The 23,568-nt window shown below is 36.6% G+C and overlaps 1 protein-coding gene across 20 annotated transcripts in view; it reads left to right on the top strand.

Annotated features, from left to right (window-relative positions):
- The window catches only part of mcf2la (mcf.2 cell line derived transforming sequence-like a), a 67,286-nt gene that overhangs the window by 443 nt on the left and 43,275 nt on the right, over nucleotides 1–23,568 (top strand). For 6 of the 20 annotated variants that reach the window (XM_077246306.1, XM_077246304.1, XM_077246301.1 and 3 more), the window contains exon 1: nucleotides 3,955–4,213. The exons of 1 other annotated variant lie outside the window; for it this stretch is intronic. In XM_077246306.1, the coding sequence (XP_077102421.1) occupies nucleotides 4,051–4,213 (163 nt within the window). In that variant the 5' untranslated portion in view covers nucleotides 3,955–4,050. Of the gene's footprint in view, nucleotides 1–3,952; nucleotides 4,214–5,105; nucleotides 5,247–6,261; nucleotides 6,313–7,366; nucleotides 7,535–17,000; nucleotides 17,366–23,568 lie in introns of those variants that run through there. 13 more of the 20 variants (XM_077246291.1, XM_077246292.1, XM_077246308.1 and 10 more) reach the window with 10 other exon arrangements.

The raw sequence follows: 23,568 nt of genomic DNA, 5'->3' as shown, positions 1-23,568 counted from the left end.
ATCACTTTTTGAATTTGAATTTTGAAGTCTGAATGAACTTTTCAACATTCCTAATTAAATTTTTAAAATTTGAATTTCAATTAGAATATAAAATTGGAATTTGGGATTGGAATTCGATTTTTTGACATTTGAACTAGACATTTAGTATGTTGCATTCATTTGTTTTATATATATATATATATAAAACAAATGAATGCAACATACTAAATGTCTAGTTCAAATGTCAAAAAATCGAATATATATATATTGAAAGCAGAAGAATGAGAAAATGGTGCCTTTTTTGTTTTTTCAAAAAAGCATGAATTCAGGTTGATTTTTAAAATGTTTACGTACAGGGATAGAAAATGGATAAACAGCTTGAATATTCTATTTCCAAATGTAAGACAGGCATGATATGCCCCTTTCCACTGATTGGTCGACCAACGATCAAACCCGTCCTTCATCAGTTCCTCCGCAGTTCCATGTAAAAGAATAAGTCATCCGCTGCTATAGTTGCACGGATATTTAAAGCATAAAACTAAGCTTCTTGTTTTTTAAAAAGGCATGGCATTCTCATATTTCTGCTTTCAGTATTAAATAAAAAACTGATTAATGCAACATACACGGACTGACCTGGAGTGATGCGCAAATTTTAAATGTGAATTTTGAATTTGAATTTAAATTTTAAATTACAAATTGGAATTGTAGATTCTCTCTTGCTCTTTCTCATTTATGTCTGTGATGAGTAACCCTATCAGTGTTTTTATGATGTCTTCTTCCTCTCATTCTCTGGGGAATTCGGTTTGTCCTATTTCCCTACATCTGAGCAGTCGGCCACTGGCAGTGAGCTGAAAACACACACCGGCACAATGAAGCAGCAAACACACAAAGCGTAGTAAACCCTGTCTCACATTCATGGTCTTTCAAAAATATTATATGTCTATAAATAGGTCATCCTTTAGTCAAGAGGTTTGGCCTTTGGTGTTCTGGTGTAGGCTATAAAGATACATGTTACTGTTTACACTGTGGTGAACTCACATTCACACTCAACCTGTGCATGTTCCCACACTCACTTATTTGCTGAAGCTCTACAAAAGTAGTTATCATTAGTTAAATTTCTTCCCAGTTATAATATAACCAGCAGAGGTAGCATTCATTTATTAGACTTTTATTTTGTTTTAAATGAATCGGAGTGAGTATAAGTTTCCAGCTGTGGTCACAATGTTTTTAAAAGAAAAAAAAACAAATGATTCCAAGTATTGTGCGGACCAAACAGCAGTAAACATTTTTGTGTCTTTATGGAAATCTAAAAATACAGAAAGATTATTGTGAAGTTATATGTTTAGCGCTAAGGGATAGAAAATATCATTAGGTCAGTATAAAAACAGGAAGTAAATGGAAAACCCCCACCAACCCAATGTTGCGATACATCAACCATTGATTCAATTTGCAAAATTGATTCAAAAGTTGATTCACCCATCAACAAATGTTGAAATGCCGACTTGGAATATGCTTGTGTTTGAGTGTGACCACGCTAGCAGTTTTGTCCACTATGTTGACCTATGTTTCTCGGCTGCACCATTTTGTGCCTTAAAAAATTTCAAGAGGAACTAGTGTGTATTATTTGCCTAGCCAAAGAGTTAATGCTGGCCCACTGCTGTCTGCTCATATTCATAATTTCTCTGTCACACACTCACACACGAGACAACGTCTGCACTGTAAATGTGCAAATCTAGCTTATTAAATCTCCCCGCACAGTGACAGTTAGATTAGGAAGTGATCACAGATCTGATTTGTAATTACTGTCTAAATGTATTTTTATTTTTGATTGAATGCTACACACAGCTATACACAGTTCAGTGACACAACTGAAGCAAATGCATCTTTCTCTATTGAAAGCAACATATATATTGCTTATAATTATGTTGGCTTGACAAAGCTCATCTATTTAGCCGTATTAAATTACACCTAAACAGTAATTCGTCCTAGAGCTCGTCCACACTCGGAATAGACCTTCAGGATGATCTGACTCGGTATGCTATACACATGCAAAAATATGTGAGGAACATGCTAGCAACGTCCAAACAATGTGCTAAATTATGCTAGCAATACATTAAAACATAATAGCAACATGCTAGCAATAGCTTGGTCTCATTTTGAAAGCTGCGTCCTTCTAAGGTCGAATTTGTCGGCGACATACGTCATCGAGGATTTCTCATTTCAGTAAAGTAACCATTATAAATTCACTATTATTCCTGGGATAAGGCATGCTAGCATCGTACTAACATGATGCTAAAACATCCTAGCAACATGTTAGGAAAATGCTAAAGAATGCTAGAAACAGGTTAGCAACAATAAAACATGTTGGCTACATCTGGCAATGCCTAGAAACTTGTAATTTAACCATGGCTTTCCTACAGATAAAACCAAAAAAACATGGTTGATATAGTTAAACCATGGTAACCACAAATTTACCATGGTATTTGTAGTAAAACTGTGGTTATACAAATGATATTCAATCCGCCAAAAAACATGGTTACTTCACTTTTACCATAATAAAACCATGGTTCATTTTCATAATGGGAGGTCTGATATGATTTCTCAGTGATCTTATGAGGTCTCCCCAATTGGGTTTCAAAAGGATTTTAGGGACAGAACTGGTTTTTAGGTGGTTTCTTGGAAGACTAATGGTCTGTTTGAGATTTTATTTTATTTTCCTCAATTCATCTGACTTACTTTCTGTCTATCTGACAGTACAACCTTCAAATCTCAAGCTTTTAGCTTGTCAAGCCAACATCAAATCATCAATCTAGTTTTTGTTTTATAGTACGGTATATGTTTTACCAGTGACATTATTTTTGATTGGCTCTAAAAAGCGTTAATGTTCCAGCTCAGGTTAGCCACAAGGCGAAGCGTAAAATACAATACTAACAGCCTTTAATCTGTAATGTTTTATGATATTACGTCATCATTTATACACTTTTACCTCTATTATCTCTGTATTTATTGGCTCTAAATACTGTAGAGTGTCTGAGGGTTGCTGTGGTAACGGGTTCTGTTGTCTTTCAAGAGGATGGTGTTTTCTTCTGTAGGGTTACTTCCACCGTGGTAATAGGATGAAAACTAGAGGCCTAAATTACATGCTGTGGAGCCCTTTGCCCAAACCTTGGCAGGAGGGTTCTCTCTCTCTCCTCTTTTCTCGGTGTTCTCTGAAGACAGTGACAAGGGTGAAAGAGGGAGAGAATCAGAGCAAAGAGAGAAACAGAGAGAGAGCGAGAGATCTATCTATCCATCTATCTATCTATCTATCTATCTATCTATCTATCTATCTATCTATCTATCTATCTATCTATCTATCTTTTGTCAGGTTTAGCTTACTTCTGGTCAGATTTGTTCCCAGAAGTGAACACACACTCACCTATACATCTTACTATATCACAAGCTGATAAGTCGACTTCCTCTCTCATTTCTTGTACCACAATTAACTCTCAGATTTGGTATTTAAGAATGATTTGTTTGTCAGTTTGTAGAGCATATGTTTTGAAAAGGTTCAAAATCATTTAGAGGTTTTGTTTCTGTTTAGAGAAAGTTAGTCGGTTTGTCCCCTAAGTGGCGCACAAGAATGCTGGAGATTAAGAGTCTACGTATGATTGTGTGTGTGTGTGATTGTGTGTGTGTGTGTCCGTGTGTAATTAGCAGAGCAGAAGGGGATTTGTGCTAAAACTCTCCCTCCCCTCTCTTCCACTCTTCTTCTCTCCTCTGCAAGAATATGTGTGTTTATTGCGACAGCCTGCATGAATGCCGGGGTTGTTTCCTTACAAACAGGAGGTCCGAAATGCGTCTCTCTGCGGGTCCCATCTGACAGAGGAACCCCTCTGAGACCCGGACTGCTGTAGTCTTCCCGGCATTCTCTTGGATCAGATCGTCCTGCCTTGGGATTTTATCGATCTCGCTTAGTTCAGATTCCAGGACTGTTTTAGCATTGGACCGAATGTGGATCAATCTGAATTGGTTTTGGGCCGGTTCAGGCCGAGCCGAGACCTGTTGAGACTGGTTTAGGGACCAGTTTAAATGTCTCTGCACGAGTTTCTTCAGGAGGGCCAGGACGCCCCACAGCGGATCCTGTCCCGTCTGACCCAGCTCCTCTACAACCTATCGGCTACAGTCTTACAGGGAGTCCCCTTCTCTCCTTTCACAACCTTCAGCCGCAAGAGCTCCTGGAGGGACTGGAACGGTGAGAGAACAGAATATCAGTGTGTGCATGTGTGGTGTAGCTGCTTTCAGATGGTTTCGCTGAGGAAACAGGATGGAAATTGCTGACCGAGTCTGTTAGTTTGTGAGTCATTCGCTTTGTGACCTTCTTTTTATAGGAATAGTTCAGGGGAAAATGAAACTTCTGCCATTTACTCACCCTCATATCATTCCCAACTCATATGACTTTCTTCTGTGCAACTGCAGAATTTTTGAAGAATATACCAATTGAACTTTTTCATGCAGTTTCAATGAATGAGAACGGAAGCTTTCAGACTTCAAATATGAAGCATTTAAGTTTGAAATTTAAGGCACTGAAGCCTGAAAGCTCCAGTTTTTATTGATTATATTTGAATGGAAATGATCAACATGCACATTCTTTAAAATATCTCCTTTTAAAAAGAAAGCCACACAGGTATGGAGTGGCATGAGGATGAGTAAATGATGAACAGAATGAATGAAGTATTTCTTAAACATACTGCGACCCCAAAAGGTCTGATGAAAGGAAATGTATACATTTGAATTGTCATATTATTTTTAGGGCCAATTTAAGTGAATATTTGTCCATTTATTTGTGTGTGTGTGTGTGTGTGTGTGTGTGTGAAGTTGAAAGGTGGTTTCCTTGTGGGATTTCTCTCTCATCATTGAGATGCATGTGGATGGCCCATTGCCCAGAACACATTGACACATCCTCTCTCTCTCTCTCTCTCTCGCTCAGACACTCTGTGCTAAAAGTTTTGTTTTCACAGTAAACCAATGCGTCTCAGCGCAGAGCTGAACTGGCATATTTAGGGAACACGCATGGCACAAGAAACGTATAAATATTGTCAGATAGCACATCTTCTCAACTTCTCAAAAAAATAATCACACACATACCAACTCGTAACAAACTGAAGAAGTTCATTGCTTTGAATACAGAATACAGTGGACAGACTAAGGGAATACACACTCAAAGGCAAGGCATTGGCAAGGACAGTTTATCTGTACTGGGGAACAGATGTCTGACATCCTGAAATGTGAGTAAATCTGATCTTAAGCTTCTCTGTCTGCTTCTTGCTCTTAATAGGATGCCGCTTAAGTCTCGGTGTGTCTGTGTGTGTATTTGCTCTTTGATGTTTGACTTTCTGTGTGTTTAATATGAAACGACTCCTAGCATCCTTGTGATGTTGTCACACACTTTTGTTCCGTATCAGCGCTATGCAGATGAGTTTATTTTGAACTTCATTATTTGTCATATTCAGACTCCACATCTTTTTTGACTGTTTTCAGGCCGGCTTTAGCATATAGTCTTCAAAGCCTTTTATTATTAGATTATGAAGTTTATACACCCCATCAGGCACCATTTGTCCAATTTTCCAGTTATTGCCTGTGTGTATTATCCTTTTAAGGCAAGCGTCACTATAACAATTGCTTATGCGTGTTATTTTAGTACCATTTTTGGGACACAGTTAACATTTTTAATAATATTTTGAATTTGAATTATTAGTTTTTATATTTATTAAAATTTCCATTTCTATTTTTAGCAATTTTGTTGTGTTTTTGTTGTTTTTTAATAGTTAAATGTTGTTTCTATATAGTTTAATTTTTATTTCAGTTTAAGTTAAACTAAATGAAAGGAGAAATGCTGCCCTGGCAACTAGCTAAAATAAAATAATCCTAAGATTTCATTTTATTTCAGTTAACATTTATTTTCTATTTCAAGTAAATAAAAAAAATTTTATGGTTTTTTTTTTTTTTTTTGCTCTTACTTTGAGATATACGTTTGATATATATTTGATGATCTGACCTATTTTGCTCTACTTTTCTTTGTATAAATCATAGCCACATGGAGTTCTGCAACCTGCTGTATGTTGTAATGGTGTCTGGTAATGGTTAACCTCAGCTGCAGGTTTGAGCGGTTTGCGCGAGGTCAAAGTATAGCGGACAGCGGTTAAAGTCGTGAAGTGGTGCTGAGTCCTTTTACGTGTGTGTCTGTGTTTGCTGGGAGAAGTAAATCCTTATAGCCAGAAATGGAAACGGTGTGCTGTTTCCTTCACAGACCTGGGAGGACACAAACCAGGTACACGCAGAGTCCACGATCAGGTAAATGTGTTTGGTTCACCTCCGAGACTTCTGTCTAAATGTCTAAATGCCATCACTTCTGAGGCTATGAGAAGTATTCTGACATGCTGAAATTTGAATGCATAACTTTACATACAAAACAACTAATACGTTTTAAATAATAAAATAACTTTAAAAATGGCAGCTGTGGTTGCAAGAACTTTACTGTAAAAAAAAATATGGTAGCAAAATTTCTGGTTTTAAAGATTTAAATTGCTTACGGTCAATTAATTTCACTTAAAAAAACTGTACATGTTTAACAGTATTTGACTTAAAAATTACATGGAATGTGGGAACTTAACCAATTTTACAGTTTTTTTTTACTGTATGATTTTTTTAAACAGATTTTTACTGTATTATTTTTAGAGAAAAAAACTGATACTATATTTCAAGTGAGAAAAATACCTCAGTAATCTCCTTTAGAGTTTTAGAAGAGATCTCAAACTATCAAATCTATCCACATATTAATTTGATTATTTTTAGTTATTTGTTGACAGATCCTCATTTGTCCATTTAAACGCTGCGCGCCTAAAGACTGAACACGTAATACCCACGCGCATGACGCCACTGTTTTAACAAATTCTTTTTCGTAGTTTACACGGAGACGATAACCGTATCGTTTTCAAAATCTTGCAAAAGCTTTTTCAGGTCCCCAAAACGCCATTGTCGTGTAAAAGAATGGCCTATACGCGTACAAAGTTTTTAGATAAAAACAGTGTAGTGTAAACTGCAACCAAAAATATTCTTTTGTGTTTTATTGAAAGTCTGATGATAATGCAAATGTATATGACATTGCATCTCAAATCACAGATAAGAGAGATGTGTAGTGTGTTTGTGATCAAATGCGTGTGCAGAATGGCTTTGTTGTGGGGCGTTACCTGTGTTTTACATGGGCGTGATTATTAAACAGTGTCACGTTCCTGACTGAAGCACTCACACCTGAGAGAGAAACACAGCGTCTCAGAGAGGGAGAGACAGATTCAGGGAGGGGATATTTGCAATGGGAGGACAGGACAGGATGTGACAGTAAAAGAGAGAATGACTGAGGAAGGTAAGAACAGCAGGGCAGATTGAGAAATGATACTGATGGAGGAGACTGGGACGCAGCTCCGGCCCCCGGAGAACTGCAGGAGCTTGGTGAAGATCCCTTTAGAGGAAATGGAACGTTTCTACAGGTTCATTGTGTCCTGCGATGAGCTGATCTGTAAGTTCCTCTTATGTCATGTGCTGAGAATATGAGAAGTGTTTGTGTGGCACTTTGTTGTTTTTCCCAGCACTTGTATTATGATGCATGATGTTGTTGGTAGTGATGTGTCATGGGATGTTTTTAGTATGATCATGCATCCGTCATTTGAATATGTGCTAGTATCCGTATTTTTGTGTGATGATATGCAGGTTTAACAAGCTGAATGTATTTCACCTACAGGAAATTAGTTACCTAAAAATAAATGCAATTATTTATTTACTAATCCTCATGTTGTTCCAATCCAGTATGCTGCTATAATATGCTTTACATGTTTAAAAAAACTTTATTTTTATAGATTTTACCACAATGCTCCATTTTAAGCAACAGTGTTATAGTATTAATGATATACTGTTACAGTATTAATGATTTACTCTTACAGTATTTTTTAAACTATTTTAAATGAGCTTTTATTTTTATATTTTACTTTTATTTAAAAACAAAATTACATTTGTTATGTACTTTTGTCCTTTTAATTCATTTTTTTATATTTAAATGTATTTTATTTGAGTAATTTTAGTACTTCAACTTTAAAAAAAAAGTTTTTAATATTAAGTGTTAATGTTTAAAAAACATTTTTAAAGTTTTTCCATCTAATATTTTATTTTATTGCAGCTTTATTTCGATTAACAAGAAATGAAAAGTTTTAGATTTAGTGTTAGTAAACAATAACATGGTAACCTTGGTCTGTCAAGCTCCAAAAAAGGACAAAATAAACACAAAATTACATCACTTATTCCAAGTCCTCTGATAGTCACTGCCCCCATTTGACCCTCCCCTAAAGCTCTCATTTGTTTCCAGAATATTAAAATGAAACGTCACATGGTTACCACACATGTGACAACCAATGTCTTTTTGATGGCAATAACGCAGCATTATACATTTTTGATAGTCGATTTATGAGCTTCTTTGGAGCTTGACAGCCCCTGGTGACTCTCCTGAAAGGCAATTCTTCCAGTGTCCAAAATGTTTTCAGTGTTCCAACAGCATATGGAATTGAAATGACATGTAGCCTAAATGACAAAAAAATTGGGTCAACTGTTCCTTTAAAACTTACTAGGTCAACCAGAATTTATAAGAAATAACGTGTTTTTAGTTTGGTTATAGCTAAGTTTTCCGTACCCATTTGTAGACAGGATATTGTAATTAGATTCACCTGTGTGGGTGTGGTTCTTCCAGCATGGGCTTCTCTGCCTGTCTGTCTCTGTGCTGCTTGAGTGTTTTGCATAACCTTTGCTTTGGGATAACACCACGACAACACACATCAAACAAGGAAAGACTGTAACACACATGATCCACTGAAGCGGTAAGAGGATACAAGTCAAGAGCATGTCTTTATTTGCCTATGGGGTTGGTGAGGTTTGCTTATAGTGTTATGAGGACACATTTCAGAAGGGAGGGTTGATCTGGAACTACTCTAGGTTTGGTGTACACTGTTTATTTTGGATCAGCTCACCTGGTTTATGAAGCTTCTGATAATCAACCTAGGTGAAAAAGAGTCGGCCATTTTGGCTCTGAGCATCCAGTTTAAGCCATTCAGGCTTGGGTGAGAAAGCTGTGTGCACGTGCATTAATTTGTACTGCTGATCACCAGAGACTGAAGCTATGGAATCATCTCTCATGGGAGCACAGGCAGTGCAGTAACAAACGGCCAATAAACACACTTTGTAGAGAGCTGCAGCTATGCTTATACAAGACCATAAATCCCTGATTGAATTGTGTTCCAAAAGTTGGTTTTGTACCATTTCAAGACATGTATCTGTGATACAGATCACTACTAATCCACTATACATTATAGTCAATTATATAATCAATGCATTGTAGCCTTGTGACCTTTTCTTTTTGATTTAACTGTCAGTGTTTGAGCCATCAGCCTTTTTTCTCATATTTGTTTGCTCTGAGTAAACGTCTGCCCTCTCTGAGTTCATATATACTCAGCAATACTTGTTTTCTCGAAACAGCCAGTGTTGTAGTAGTGTATGTACTCAAGCAAATCTCTTATTGCGTGGGATTTACTGTATTCAGACACCAGCACTGACAGATTAAAAGCTGACTCAAATATGAGCATTAAAGCTATGAACTATGTAGAGAATTAATAGATTGAATGATAATTAAATAATATCCATCCGTCTGTCCGTAGATTTGTCTGGGTATATCACTCATCATTATAATTTATATATACACACAAATATATATGTATATATTCTATCATTCAATCTATACATGGCTATAGCTGAAAGCATTAAATTGGCAAAAGTGTTTTTTTTAAACAAAAATTGAATTGCATGTTTTTTAAATCTGCAGAAATCTACCGACCACTGCCCCCATTATCTTCTCTCGTCATAATTTTTCATTGACTTTATGACCATCTCCCCTTTGGCTTTGCTGTCAGTATGTATTAGAGCCACTGGCCTCCGTATAGTTGCTACTCTTACAGAATTCATACGTGTGTGTGTGTGTGTGTGTGTGTGTGTGTGTGTGTGTGTGTGTGTGTGTGTGTGTGTGTGTGTGTGTGTGTGTGTGTGTGTGTGTGTACACTTAGGCTTTCATTTTTCAGAGACAGACATTCACTGTTTGCATGAATGTGTTTAGAGGCATGAAAGTTATTCAGTCATTTTAGAGGAAACCATTAAAAGATTTTTCCTCTCGTTATTGTTGGGTTGCATGATGTTTGTGTTACGCAGAGTTGCATGTGGTTGATGAACCAACATTTTGCCACGATCAGCTGCTAATTTTTTCTGCATTTGCTCTGGGGTTTTCCTCATAAGTGTGAGGTAAATATTATCCTCTTATTATCTTATAAGTTGGTCTGAAATTATGACTATTACAGTTGAATGATATTAAGTAAAAAAAAACTTGGTTTTCTTGTAATGATGATCAATATTTATATCTGTATTTTTTAAAAAAAAAATTTAACAACCCAGTCTTTTTGCATACCTAAACACCCTATAAATATTATTAATTGTAGGGCAATTTTTACCCATTTCTTTCCCATCTTTTATTTGGAGATCTCCATGTGTGGACTTCTGTTATTCTTAAATTCATTTAATTATGCCCATTTTTACATGTGAAATAAGAAATTTTGTTTACCCAAACAAATTGTCATAATTTACTGAATTTCTTCTGCGAACACAAAAGAAGATATTTTGGACCCCATTGACTTTGATTGGAGACTAACACACTGAGATTCTCTTCATAATATCTTCTTTTCTGTTCCGCAGAAGAAAGCAAGTCATAAAGGTTTAGAATGACATGAGAGTAAGCAAATTATGACAATTAAAATTTGTCATGGATTCCTAAAGTTTTCCAGGTTTAGAAAAATCAGACATATAAACACACACACAGTATTTGTTAAAGTCTTCCTGTTTGGTAAAACTGTATACATTTCAACAGCCAACAGTAAGCATGGATACTCCAGACAGGGAATGGAGGATGAAGCAGAGGCCTAAACAGACTGTGATTCGGTTCCAGTGTCTGTGCCGATTAAATCTGGACGATAAGGGGGTGTGGTGACATGAGTGTCCCCCGAGTATAGCTAACCGCTACTGCTAACGGTCGTCTATCCCCCCCCACAGGCCAGAGAACATGACGACTGTCGACACTGATGTAGGATAATGATGGGAGATTGTCCCACTGGCATGACAAAATGTCCGGAGATAGAATGAATCAAAAACAAGTGAAACATTTAGATGAAATAAGAGAAAGCATAATCTCGTTGGTAAACTACTTAGTATGTTATTCAAAGGAAATGCCTGATCTTATGACAGAGCATTTCATTGCTTTTCTCCTCATCTTTGGGATTTTACTTTAATTATAAAAAGGAAATTCCACTCTCTCCTTGTAGCTTCAGAGCCTGAAGAGGAGAGTTCCTGCATCCTTGTTGTTGATGTTTGTTGTTTTGTTATACACCAGACATGTTGTCATAGTAATATCCTGTGGAGCCGTGGACGGTGTTGCATTCATGTCTCTGTGTGTTCCTGGGACTTACAATATGGTTGTTGTTTTTTTTGCAGGTGCTTGACGGAAAACTAACTTTTGTCTTTTGGGCTTATTTAAGCTTGTTTCCTCTTTCATTATAGGGTTGGTGATCGAAAGAGCAAGCAAAATTGGTTTATCTGGGTTTTTCGGACCATTTTGGCAATAAAAAGTATATGGTAACATTTTAGAATAAGGTTTCATTTGTTAAAGGGGACCTATTATGCTCCTTTTCATTTTTTTGGGGGTGTACTAGAATAGTTTGAAGCGGCAGTGGTTTCAAATCTGGAATCAAGTCTTTCAAGCTTATTTTTCACGTATTTGCAGTTGTTGCAGCACCTCTTTACCCAGTCTGTCAGTAACGCCTCGTTTTGTTCCTGTCTGAAGCCGCATCTTCTGAAAAGCTCAATGTGCTCTGATTGGTCGGCTGGACCAGTGTGTTCTGATTGGATAATCGCTTCGAGCGTGTTTCGGAAATGTCACACCACCTAATGCGCTGTTAACTAACATGAACATTTTTATTAACTAATATTAACAATGGTAAATAAATAGTTTTTGCATTAACTAATGTTAACAAACTGGAGCTTACTGTAAAGTGTTACCAAAAGTATCTAGTTTATTGTTGTAATGACAGATGTGTAAGAGTGTGCAATTCTTTTTCAATTGCTCTGCACATTTTATTTACTTACTATCCCCAGACTAACATCTACTGTATGCGTGTCAACAGGCACGTGATTCCAAACTTGTTTATCTCATGAATCTGATCTTTGTTGTATTGTCATTGAACTGAGGATTTGATTGGTTGCTGTTTGATCTTTAGATGTGCTTCTGTGACCAAACCCATGCAAATAGCCACCACAGACTGCATGAGGCTGATCACATTACCAGCCGCGTGTGTGTGTGTGTGCGCCCGTGTGTGTTTGTGTGTGTCTGACATTTGCCAGCGACATCATCTGATAGGATGTTTTAATGTGTCGGATGATCATTGTGTTGAGCTGAGATGAGTTGCGCACTTATTCTCGAGTGATTTGAAAATTCCCACTTTCTGGTAAATATGCAGTCATATGCTCACACCAGCATTTGTTTCCCTCAAATCTGCTGATTGACTGTAAAGGATTGTTCCCTAAAGCTGCTAATGAAATTTAGTTTTTTTAAAGCCTTCTGCCTTGAACTGCTTTAGATGCAGGTCGAGTGGAGAAATCTGGCTGTGGATCAGTGTGGGGTGGGGTGGGGTGGGGGGGGGGGGGGCAGGTATATATATTTCTACAGCAATACAAGAATTACAGGAAAACATCTATTATGAAAGACGATTTCCTCCTAAGATACGACGAATCATGTGCTTTCCTAAATGTGGCTCTCAGTAAAAAATGCATCCCTCCCTTGTGACTCAAATGAACACGAGTTTGTTTAAAAGAAGTTCTTAAACATGCACCTGAAATGCCACAATAAAGACAAATAAACTAGGAGTCAGGAATCAGGTTAACTGTAGAAATTTTAATAGTAATATATTTATAATAAACAATAATACCAATAGTAATAATAAATACCAATAATGATAATAAATGGTAAGGTTAAAACTAATGATTTAAATTCATTTTAAAAGCCTAACTATAAATGTTATGGATATTAATATTGTTTTCATTGATTGATTTAATGTTTACGTCAATCAGTTTGAACTATTTACAGCCAATTAACTGTTTTTCACTGAATAAGGTAACAATTTTTAAAAAATAATTAATTAAAACAAATACTGAATGTTGATGAAATATAGTATTTTACTTTAATATAGATACTATAAGATGTTTCTTACTAATAATAAAATAATAATAAAAAAAATAGTAATAAAAATCATTGTATGGTATGTTTTAAGGATATTAAGGTTATAGGTTGAGCTTGTGGTTTTTTGGGGTTTTTTTAAATACATTTTTAACACATTTTATCCATTTAAAATGCCTTTTTTAAAGTGAATTTGGCACTTGACAATCCCTTTCAAGTTCTTCATGTTTGCTGCAGAGGCTTCTAATTGTTTCCCTGTAATGTAATATAGGATTAATAATGTTTATTAAAGGGGCTGGTCACCTTCACAAGGGCAAATATAATGTCAGTTAATCCATCATCAGACGCTTCCCTCCCTCTGACCACTGGATTTGTTGGATACAGTGTGTTACATAATTTACACACAATCTATCAAATCTTAGCAATAGCATGTATGAAGTATCGGTTTCATTTTCTGCAGAATGGCTCAGGGAGACCAGTCTGCCAGAAACAGGATGTCTGACCAAAGTTGCAGAAACAGACTTCGGTTTTTCTCATTATAACTTCTGCAGTGCTGTAGAATTATGAAGGACAGCCATATGTATCCTGTCCTGCTAGACTCTACATTTATCTGAATCAATAGGCCTTGAGTCTATTTTTACTCCCATCCCACTGCATGTTCAGCAGACAGTTACTCTAGATATGAGATCAGACTCATCACAGGTCAATTTCAACCGCTTGCAGATTATTCCTTGTTAAGAATAAGTGCTGTTTAACTTCAGAAATTGCTAATATAACTGCTTATAATGCAGTTTGGTAAGCTGATATTGTATAATGCCATCTCGGTTGGCTAGTAATTTTGTAGTAATTCCTAACCACATTAGAAAAAGGCTTTGTAGAAACACTGATCATAAGGATAGTTCATTTTCTGTTCGTACACAATGTGTTCACTTATTTGTATCGCTCTCACATTCAATCCATTCATTCAATTGTTTGGAATAATATGAGGTGCAGAATTTGAATAAGTCATGAACAATTCAATGAATAATTGATCAAACAAATCCAAACACGTGCCATTTACTCCTTCAATAATGTTTGGGTTATGGAGAAGTTATTTGATTAAAAGTAAGGGGTGTGTGAAGGGCAGTAAATTGAGTTTGATTCCTCTCCGAGAACAAACATTGAGGGCTCATTTCTCCTTTCAGTTTATTTATACACTTCCGCATAAAACAGGGAAATCCCTCTGTGCTTATCGACTAAATGTCTACACTGAAGCGTGAATATTTTTAAAATATTATATTTTAAATTAGCTTACATTTCTATATGATCAGTTTTCTTTTGAATTACATTTTTTGTTATTTTTGTATATTTTTTTGCTATTCAGGTTTAATTGATTTGTTTTATTTTGTTTACCAGTTAGATATTTGTGTGCTTCAACATTTCAACTTTTTTCAGTTAGTTACCGAGGCAAATCTAATTTTCTGATCTTTGTTCAATTTAAGTTTTGTGCATTTCAGCCTAATTTCAATTAAACAAAAGTTTTTTAAAAGTATGTTTTAGTTAATTACTGCTACATAATTATCAGACCCTCTTTAGTTTATGCAATTTTAGAGTTAATTTAAGAATAATTTATTTCGAAATATACAAAATGAGTGTTCTAATATATAATCTGTTATTATTAATTATAATAATTCTTCATTATATTCTAAAATATAGACTAAATTCGACACTTGAGCAACAAAACAATCCCCTTTTTCACTTCGGATTCACTCTACAATTATTTTATACTATAGTATATTTAACGTCGCTGTTTATAAGTAGATTTACTGTTATTTACACTGAAGCCCAGAGGATCTAGCTCACTGGCATAGTCTTACAGATAAGGCACAGAAAGGGACATTGTGTTTGTCTTTCTACAAGTGAAAGCCAGACTCTCTTAAATAATCTGTAGAGTGTGAGTGTCTCAGACGAGCATGGAGTGTGTATATATAGACGGACACAAGATCTAAGAGGAGAGAGCCAGGGGATTTCCAGCGAGAGTGCCTGAACTTGACCTGCAATTTTAAGGTGCTCCTGTTGTATGTGGCCTTTGACCTTCTGGCAATGAGAGAGCCTTGAGGTGAAGATTGCATATCACAAAAGTTACTGTGAAAGTATACCTTCCCAGACGGCACTGACCTTTCTGTAAACTTATCTGTGATATTGTCTGAAAATAGCATGTAGCGCAATAAAATGCATGACACGGTGTCGTTGTTTAAGGCACCACATTGCTCTAAGAATAGAGTACTCAAACTGGAGAATATATTTAGTGAAGCTTTACTTTTGTAACATTGGCAGTCTTTGCTATTGTTCTGCTAATTTATAAGCATAAAAAGCTTTTTTTAATGCATCTAAATCTCTCTCGCTCTCTTTCTGAAGGGTTTTGAGTTCTATCAAAGGCTTTGCAGAACTATAGAGCTGTTTAATTCACAGCAGCAGACTCTCTCTGCACAGACACCAGCCACAAATGTGTGTGTGTGTGTGTGTGTGTGTGTGTGTGTGTGTGTGTGTGTGTGTGTGTGTGTGTGTGTGTCTCTTTCCCAGGCTGTTTGTGAATACAGACATACAGGGCCATTCACTGTGCGCTTATGGATGGCTTGCCGATCTCCCTGACAGTATTCTCATATAAAAGATGTTGAACTGTGTGTGTGGCACCCCTGCAGCTCCATATGTGAGAGAAAAAAAAACATAAAAATGCACATTTATCAAAAATATTGGTGGTTAATATATTGATTAGTTAACATTTAATTATATCTGTTAATATGATTTAATGGACCTGCATGAGCTAACATGAACTAAGTTGTATTTGTATGTGTTAACAAATATTAATAAATATCTACTATATCAAATGCATTGCTCATTTATAGTTAATGTTAGTTAATACATTAACATTAGGACCATACTGTAAATTGTTACCAATATATTATGGAAACATATTTGTTAAATAACAAGATAACATTAATTAATCAAGAGTTATTGAAAAGGGCTCATGATGAATTGAAATAGTGAACAAAAAGTTTACTATTTGAAAACTATTAAAAATGGATAAATTCAAGATGAAAAGTAAGACTACTTCAATCATTCTTGCAATTAACTTTCATGTAGTAATTTTCTACTTCAATTTTATTATAATAATTTCCATCTTTCTTTATGTGGATGGCAGAAACAGTATTTAAAATGGAGTAAAATAACAATAGTGCAAATTAAGTAAACAAATAAAATAATGATATTACATACAAACAATAAAAAAAGAATACAACATTAAAAGGGATGGAGTAAAGCTGACTAAATGTGCCAATTGCTGTAATGGCAATATGAACATATTGCATGTATATAGTAACGTTCTCTCTCATTCACTTTAATAGAGTATCATCATAGATGATGAAGAAATGTAGACAGCTGTGATTTGTGTGCTCCGCCCCTCCGTCCATCCCCAGGATTTTGATTGGCTGTCTATTATTAATCCACAGGTCCCTGGCAGCGTAACAAACAGTGAAAAACTGCTCTCGTACCCCCATCGCTCTCTCTCCCTCAAACCTGTTAGCGGCAGGACGATTAGAGACTGTGTGTGTGCGCGTATGTAAGAGCTTATCCTCCCCCCCCCCCCCCCCCCCCCAACCAAACACACACACACACACACACACACACAGAGGTCGCTACAGAATTGCGTTCTGGTTTGTTTAAGCGATTGCCCTGGGGCTTTTTCTCCCTTTAACTCCACCATCTTTTGCTTCCACCTGCACATTGTGTGTGTGTGTGAGGGGTGTAACCTGATGCCGGTGGAGTTCATGTGTCTGCCTGTCCGTGTCTGTTGGGAGATGAGGATATGTGAAGTGCGTTGACGGACAGTTTAGCCTGGGTAATGCGCGGCTGCTTGAGTGAGGATGAAGCCCCAGAGATAGAGGCACCTGAGACAGGAGGGTGACCGGGAAAGGTGCACTCTGAGCGGGATGGAACTCAACCGAGTGTCCCTGCTCTGTCAGGAAATTACCAGACTATGGCTGCAACTGAAAGTAATGACAGGTAGGGGACTGAACTGGTCTTTTTATCTGTATAAATTTATTGAAGCTGTGTCCTGTGTGAAGTACTCTTTTGTTTTCAGGTTTGTCTGGTGTTTTTATGTTTGTGTTGAATTATTTCAGCTATGTAGACTTCAGTATGGTAGTGAAAATTAACTTTAAGAGGTAGTTTAGGAACCTTTTGGGTTAAAACATCCCAGTAATGTTTATGTTAGCATATTTCACTTATACAAAAAAATAAGTTGCTGCCTTAAATTAAGTACTTCAACTTGGATGTTTAAGTCATTTCAACCTACATTACATTAAAACTGACTTTAAAACAATTTGTTGAATCTTGTAACTTCTAAAAAAAAAATCTTAACTTATTTTGATGTTAAAGCATATGTTAAAAACATATGTTGTCTTATTTTTGATCATATAATATGTCTTTTAATATGCTCACCAAGGCTGCTTTTACCGCTTTCTGAACCATTCAAATTTTTACAATTCAAAATAAGAGTTTTCTATTGAGTAGAGTTATATTTATCACACTGTTCTTGTTCTCTTTGTATACAGTGCCTTGATCTGAAGGTTAATTGTTAAACTATCCCACAATTCATTGACTGGCAACCCTGAATTTGAACGTAAACTCCCCCTCCCTCCTTTTTTTGCGCTCAGATCGTGAGAAGCAAATTGTTTGTTGGTCAACGGTTTGTAACAGTTTCACCCGTGCTCATTGGCTCTGGACATATAACTTTTGGCATTGGTCTGGGTTTTTGCCAACTTTCAGAACCCCCTTGGACTGGCACCAGAAGTGTTGTTTTACATTCAAAGCTTTGCTTCAAGCCTGTCAATATGCACGGTGGAGATAATGGTTTTGTCTTTAGCTGTGAATGCTCATCATGGACAAAATTTCACTGTGTATGCGAAGTAGTGGAAAATATTTGCTATTGAATCTTGACTGGCATGCTTTCAATGTAACTATGACCTCAGGCTATATAAGAAGTTGCTGAAGAAAATGAGAGCAGCTTTAATAAGGGACATGTCAAACCAGAACACAGATACCTTTGTGATGCAGGGTGTATTCTTTACCATTTATAGGGTGGTGTCCAAGAAAGACTGTGTGTTTGCCAATAAGAGCATGTGGGGAGTGACTGCCTCTATTATATTGAGGCGTTTCTGTTCTTTCTAGAGATTGTGTATTTGATCCACTATATGATATGTGCTCTTTCATGATTTTAACTAGAGTTTTACATTTTCTGGATGAAATTTGAATTGTGTTTGCATGCAAAAGTCATGGTCACGATGCTAGGGTGTTGTGGATAAATGCCAGGTCATTCCTGATCAGTTGCTTAGGTGAAAGGTTTTCAGTATGTTGCTGTGCAGTTGCTCCTTCAATGTGTATATGTAATTTTTATAATCGACCAGATGAAAAGTCACTTTCTAATAGCGCCTGTCTTTTCAAAAAGTCCAACAATTTGAGAAATCCATGACTCGAATCGATGGGATGGGTTGCACACCAAAGTTTAATGCGCTACCATTCAAAAATATTTGTAAATAGCCTATATGAAGTCTCTCTTTTTTTCACCAAGACTGCATAAAATACAATAAAATAGTAACATTGTTTTCTATTTTAATAAATTTTAAAATGTAGCCTAATTAATTCCTGTGATGTAAAGGTGAATTTTCAGCATCATTTCTCCAGTAGTGTCACATGGTCCTTCAGAAATCATTGTAATATGATGATTTATTGCTAAGGAAACGTTTCTTATTATAATCAATGTTAAAATAATTGTGCTGCTTCATATTTTTAGGGAAACTGTCTGAGATACATTTGTTTTGTTTTTTTGTTCAAGATTCTTTACAAAGTTCAAAAGTCTTTACTGTCACTTTTAATCAATATTAATTATATAACTTTTAGTGTCTTACAGTAGACTTGTACGAGCAACCATAATAGTGATGCTTGCAAACATGTCTGAATTCTTATTTTTACAGGTTAGCAGACGGTTATATTTTCTCACTGTTCTGGTTGACTGCACAGGGTTTGTCAAGATCATTTTTCTCACTATGATTACTTAGTAACCATCTATCTATATACGTCCAGTATTGTTGTTATACGTGTGGCCAACTACAGTGGTTTTGCTGGGTCCAAGTCCAGAAACTTTTAACTCTCCAATATCATCACTGAGAGAGAAAATAGAAAATTGTAAAATCATACCCCGTAATCAGTAACCTTCTGCATTTATTGCTCCTGAGAGTTTTTAAAGAGTCTTTTACAGACAGACTCTGAACTTTTGTGACTGTGTTTTATTTTTGTTCAGTTTGGATCACAATGATCTGATATACATTCAATTACATTGTTAAAGGGATGGGCATTGGAATGTAGAATATTTGACCCATTTGTTATGTGTGTGTGTGTGGGGGGGGGGGGTTCTGATCCTTATCCTTCCAGCCTGGCAGATGGGGACTCTGTAAAGTGCAGCAATAATGCCAAATGTTAGAGAATGAATTCTTCTGCATGCTGTCTTGAACACATGCATATCTGACAGCACAGACGCAGCTGCCCTTTTTGTTAGCAGTTGGTGTGGTTGTATAATTGATACGGCATTGTTCACATTTGTCGATGCAAGTGGAGTCAGACCACATGTCTGCATACTGTACATTACAAACACGCACACATGGGTGCCATCATTACACTCAACCATGTGCAATGTTAATGGCTTATGTGGGACATCATTCGTTAAGTTGTTTGTGTATGTTGTGAAATAAATAATGAGCTGGCTTGTAGTGCGCGTGCACATGAAGGGGGGTGTGGGGAGTGGAGGAGAGAAAAGCATGAAGAGGGAAGTTAACGACAACGACTAACGTTAGAATTATATTCTCTTGAATTTTGATATGGCCGCCACACGACCAAAGAGACTACTTTCCGATGAACAAATAGCAAAGACGAGGGAAAAGGAGAAGGAACGCGCAAAGTCCCGAATTTACACCAGAAAAGCCTGTTTCAGGAAGCACAGAAGGGAGGGGGAGGGGACGGGATGGGGAGGAGGGAGGGTTGAGCTAGCCTCCTTTTGTTTGACAATACTTCGAACGTCAACAAGAAGTGACGTCACCCGACATCGCTTAAGAGCACTTTTAAATCGACATTGAAATGAATTGAGCTGAATAACGACAATATCTTCTGTAGAGCAGCTGAAATTGAAGTCATTTAATAGGGTAATTCATAAATTTGGAAACACAATTATTTTGCTGTTTATTTCTGTAAAGCTGCCACAATTTGTATTGTATAAAGCACTATATATGTGGTTAAGGATATGAACTGTGCAAATACAAATGGATGTTTGATCCCAGAATCCTAATTAATTATATCAAAGCGATAGTTCACCCAAAAATAAAAATTCACTGTCATGTCATTCTAAACCTGTATGACTGACTTTATTCTGTGGGGCTCAACAGAAGATAGAAGTGTTTCAACTGTTTTTGTCCACATAATGAAAGTTAATGCATGAGGTCGAAAACAACATTAGACCAAATTAGTGCTTTTCACACTGTGCTTAACCCCGGGTTATCATCGTTGTAAACTCCGCTTTTGACCCCGGGTAAAGGAACTTTTCACACTTGTAATTTAGATGCAGGATTAGCACCGCTTTCTACCCGGGTTTATGAAACCCTGCCAAACTTGTACAGTGAGAAACGATGCGGTGTTTGAATGTTAAAGCTAGACACTTAGCAACAGTCAACCAATTGCAGACATATTTGCGTGCTTTGTACAGTCACGGAAACACTGCACTGCACATTGTATATAAAAAGTAAATTGAGCATTTGAAAGGAAAATGTCAAATGCATTGCTGACAGAAAATGCGACAATTTAAGTGAAGAAGGGACCATTTCATTCCTACCTTTTATAGTCCAAAATGTCCACTCAGTAAACTCGATAGTACAGTCGTCAATACGAGAATGCTAGAGGTCGCGTACTGCGTTCATCCAATCAATGATACGGACCCCTCAAATATGCAATGTAATTAGAAAGACTATTAATACAGTATAATATATAATTTAAAATAAAATGAATACATCTTTATTCCTTCCCATACCCACTAACATTTCCCTTATTTTCAGATAACGTAAGCTAGCCAAACTGAGCCAAAGCTTCTGGCCTGGTTGCAAAGTAGTTGTAGAGTTTTGACTGCATCGATAATAATGTATACAATGGGCTATATATTAAATGTTCTAGCCTAAAATGTTAGACGAGCTTTCTTCAAACTTACCTACATTCTCCATCACAACGTGTGTTCGCCATGGTGTTTGCGCAATGTTGTTGGTTACCTAGTAACGAACGTATGGCAAAGAGTATAGACCTTATGTAGCCACGCCCCTTTTCAACTCATAGGTCGTTGTCTTTTGAATTCCGGTCTGTATTTTTACAGCGATCTTGCGTAGTTATGAATGAACGGCTCTTAAAAAAAAATTCCAAGGTCCATTTGTTAAGACATATGCTTTACAATGCTTATGATAAACATTACAATGCTCGTGATAACTTAAGTTAACTCTACAATAAGTAAATCAACTTCACCAGCTAATTACTCATGGACAGCGATGCCATAGAAATATACAGAGCGACCGCAAAAACGCAAGTTCAAAGACAATATTCTAAAGATGGCGGCGCCCTCGTTTCTTTGGTGCATAAGGTCTATAGAGGTACACTCTCTGGAGGTACTTCTATACTCTTTGCGTATGGTGGCCGAGAAAAGAGAATGTTCCGTCAACTTCCGTGAGTAGGCGCATCTATGTTGCCTAGTAACGAACGCAATCTGGCCTAGATACGTGCTGGCGGCAGGAAACTTCACTTTGTGTGGCTGCGCCTCGTATACAACGTTATATATAAAGCTTGCAGGACAACTTGGTTGGCATTGCCTTTTCAGCGTGAGAAATACACAGTGTGGCGTGTGAGCATGTGAACTGGTTGAATTGCGTGTCAACGGCCAATGCGTGAGACTTGAGAACCCTGTTTATGTGTTACACAGAAGAAAGTTATATATCATATAGCCTAATATGATTCAGTATGTTAACTGTTTTATTATCCACCGTGATGTTCATTGAGCTTTGCTTTGTTTAGAGCGCATAAAACATATAGTTATTGTGGATATCACAATGAGGTGTGTGTGTGTGTGCAACCCTCTCTTTGCTGTATTACCTGGCCTTCACTGTCTAGTGTAGCAGTAATGGTTTCCGTATTGCACTCCCGTGTGTTTTACCCTGGCCTGGTTTCTTTATAGTTCAGACAGGCTCGGACAAGACACAGCCAAAGAGGTCTTTAACAAAAACTGCAATATGTGTTTAACCTGGGCTGCTTGCACAGACATGAAGAACAAAGAGGATGTTTGCCTTGCATGTTAACATTAAGTGTGTGTGTGTTTGTCACTATGTGTCAAACTATGTTTTTCCATCTAAGCTCTTAGTGTAATACTTAGGTTTTTAAGCCACTGTACCCAACCCTCGCCTGTAAATAATGCAGAGAGTGAACACAACCGCAGAGACACGGAAAACATGCTGTCCTTGTTCTCCTGCACCAGGAAACAGAGTTCCAAAAGAGGTGAGATCGTGAGGCTCACGATTGCACATGAATTTTACGCAATAGTGAATAATTTGGAGGACTTAATAATAATTAGGAGGAGAGCATCAGGATGTTTGACAGATAATAAGTCCAGTGTCGGGTGTAACGTATTACAATTTTTTAAATAATCAAATTAAGGCTCCATATCAATTTGTTCTCACATCAAATTGTTAAATTGTATTCATGATTTTTATTTTATTATTAAATCTAACATTCCTTTTTAAATTTATTTACTGAAAAATACAATAGTTACAAATCAACGTGAGTCTTGTGTTTTTTATTGTTTGTGCACATTTTGCAAATTGTCAATGCAACACTTGGATTCATGAATCGTTCCTTCAATCGTGATGCCTGTATAAATACACTTTTTACCCATAAAAGTCATAGTATAGCTTGTATGTCATTGCATGCACACTATGTCAGAAGATAAAGACTTAAAATAAAGATAAAGACAAAAAATAACACTTCCAAACAAAAAATCCTTTACTAAATGAAGAAAGGGTGTAGAGTTATATTCAAGCTATTTTAATACATGAATAAAAAAAAAATGTAGTTTTGGTGATCAAAGATGTGTTTTAAGGGATACAATTGACTACAGGGGGACTTTACGTAAC

Source organism: Siphateles boraxobius, unplaced genomic scaffold (assembly GCF_051911475.1).
Source record: "Siphateles boraxobius isolate OS27281-9 unplaced genomic scaffold, OSU_SipBor_1 29, whole genome shotgun sequence".
Taxonomy (NCBI): Eukaryota; Metazoa; Chordata; class Actinopteri; order Cypriniformes; family Leuciscidae; genus Siphateles; species Siphateles boraxobius.
This window is presented reverse-complemented; position numbering and strand designations above follow the sequence as displayed.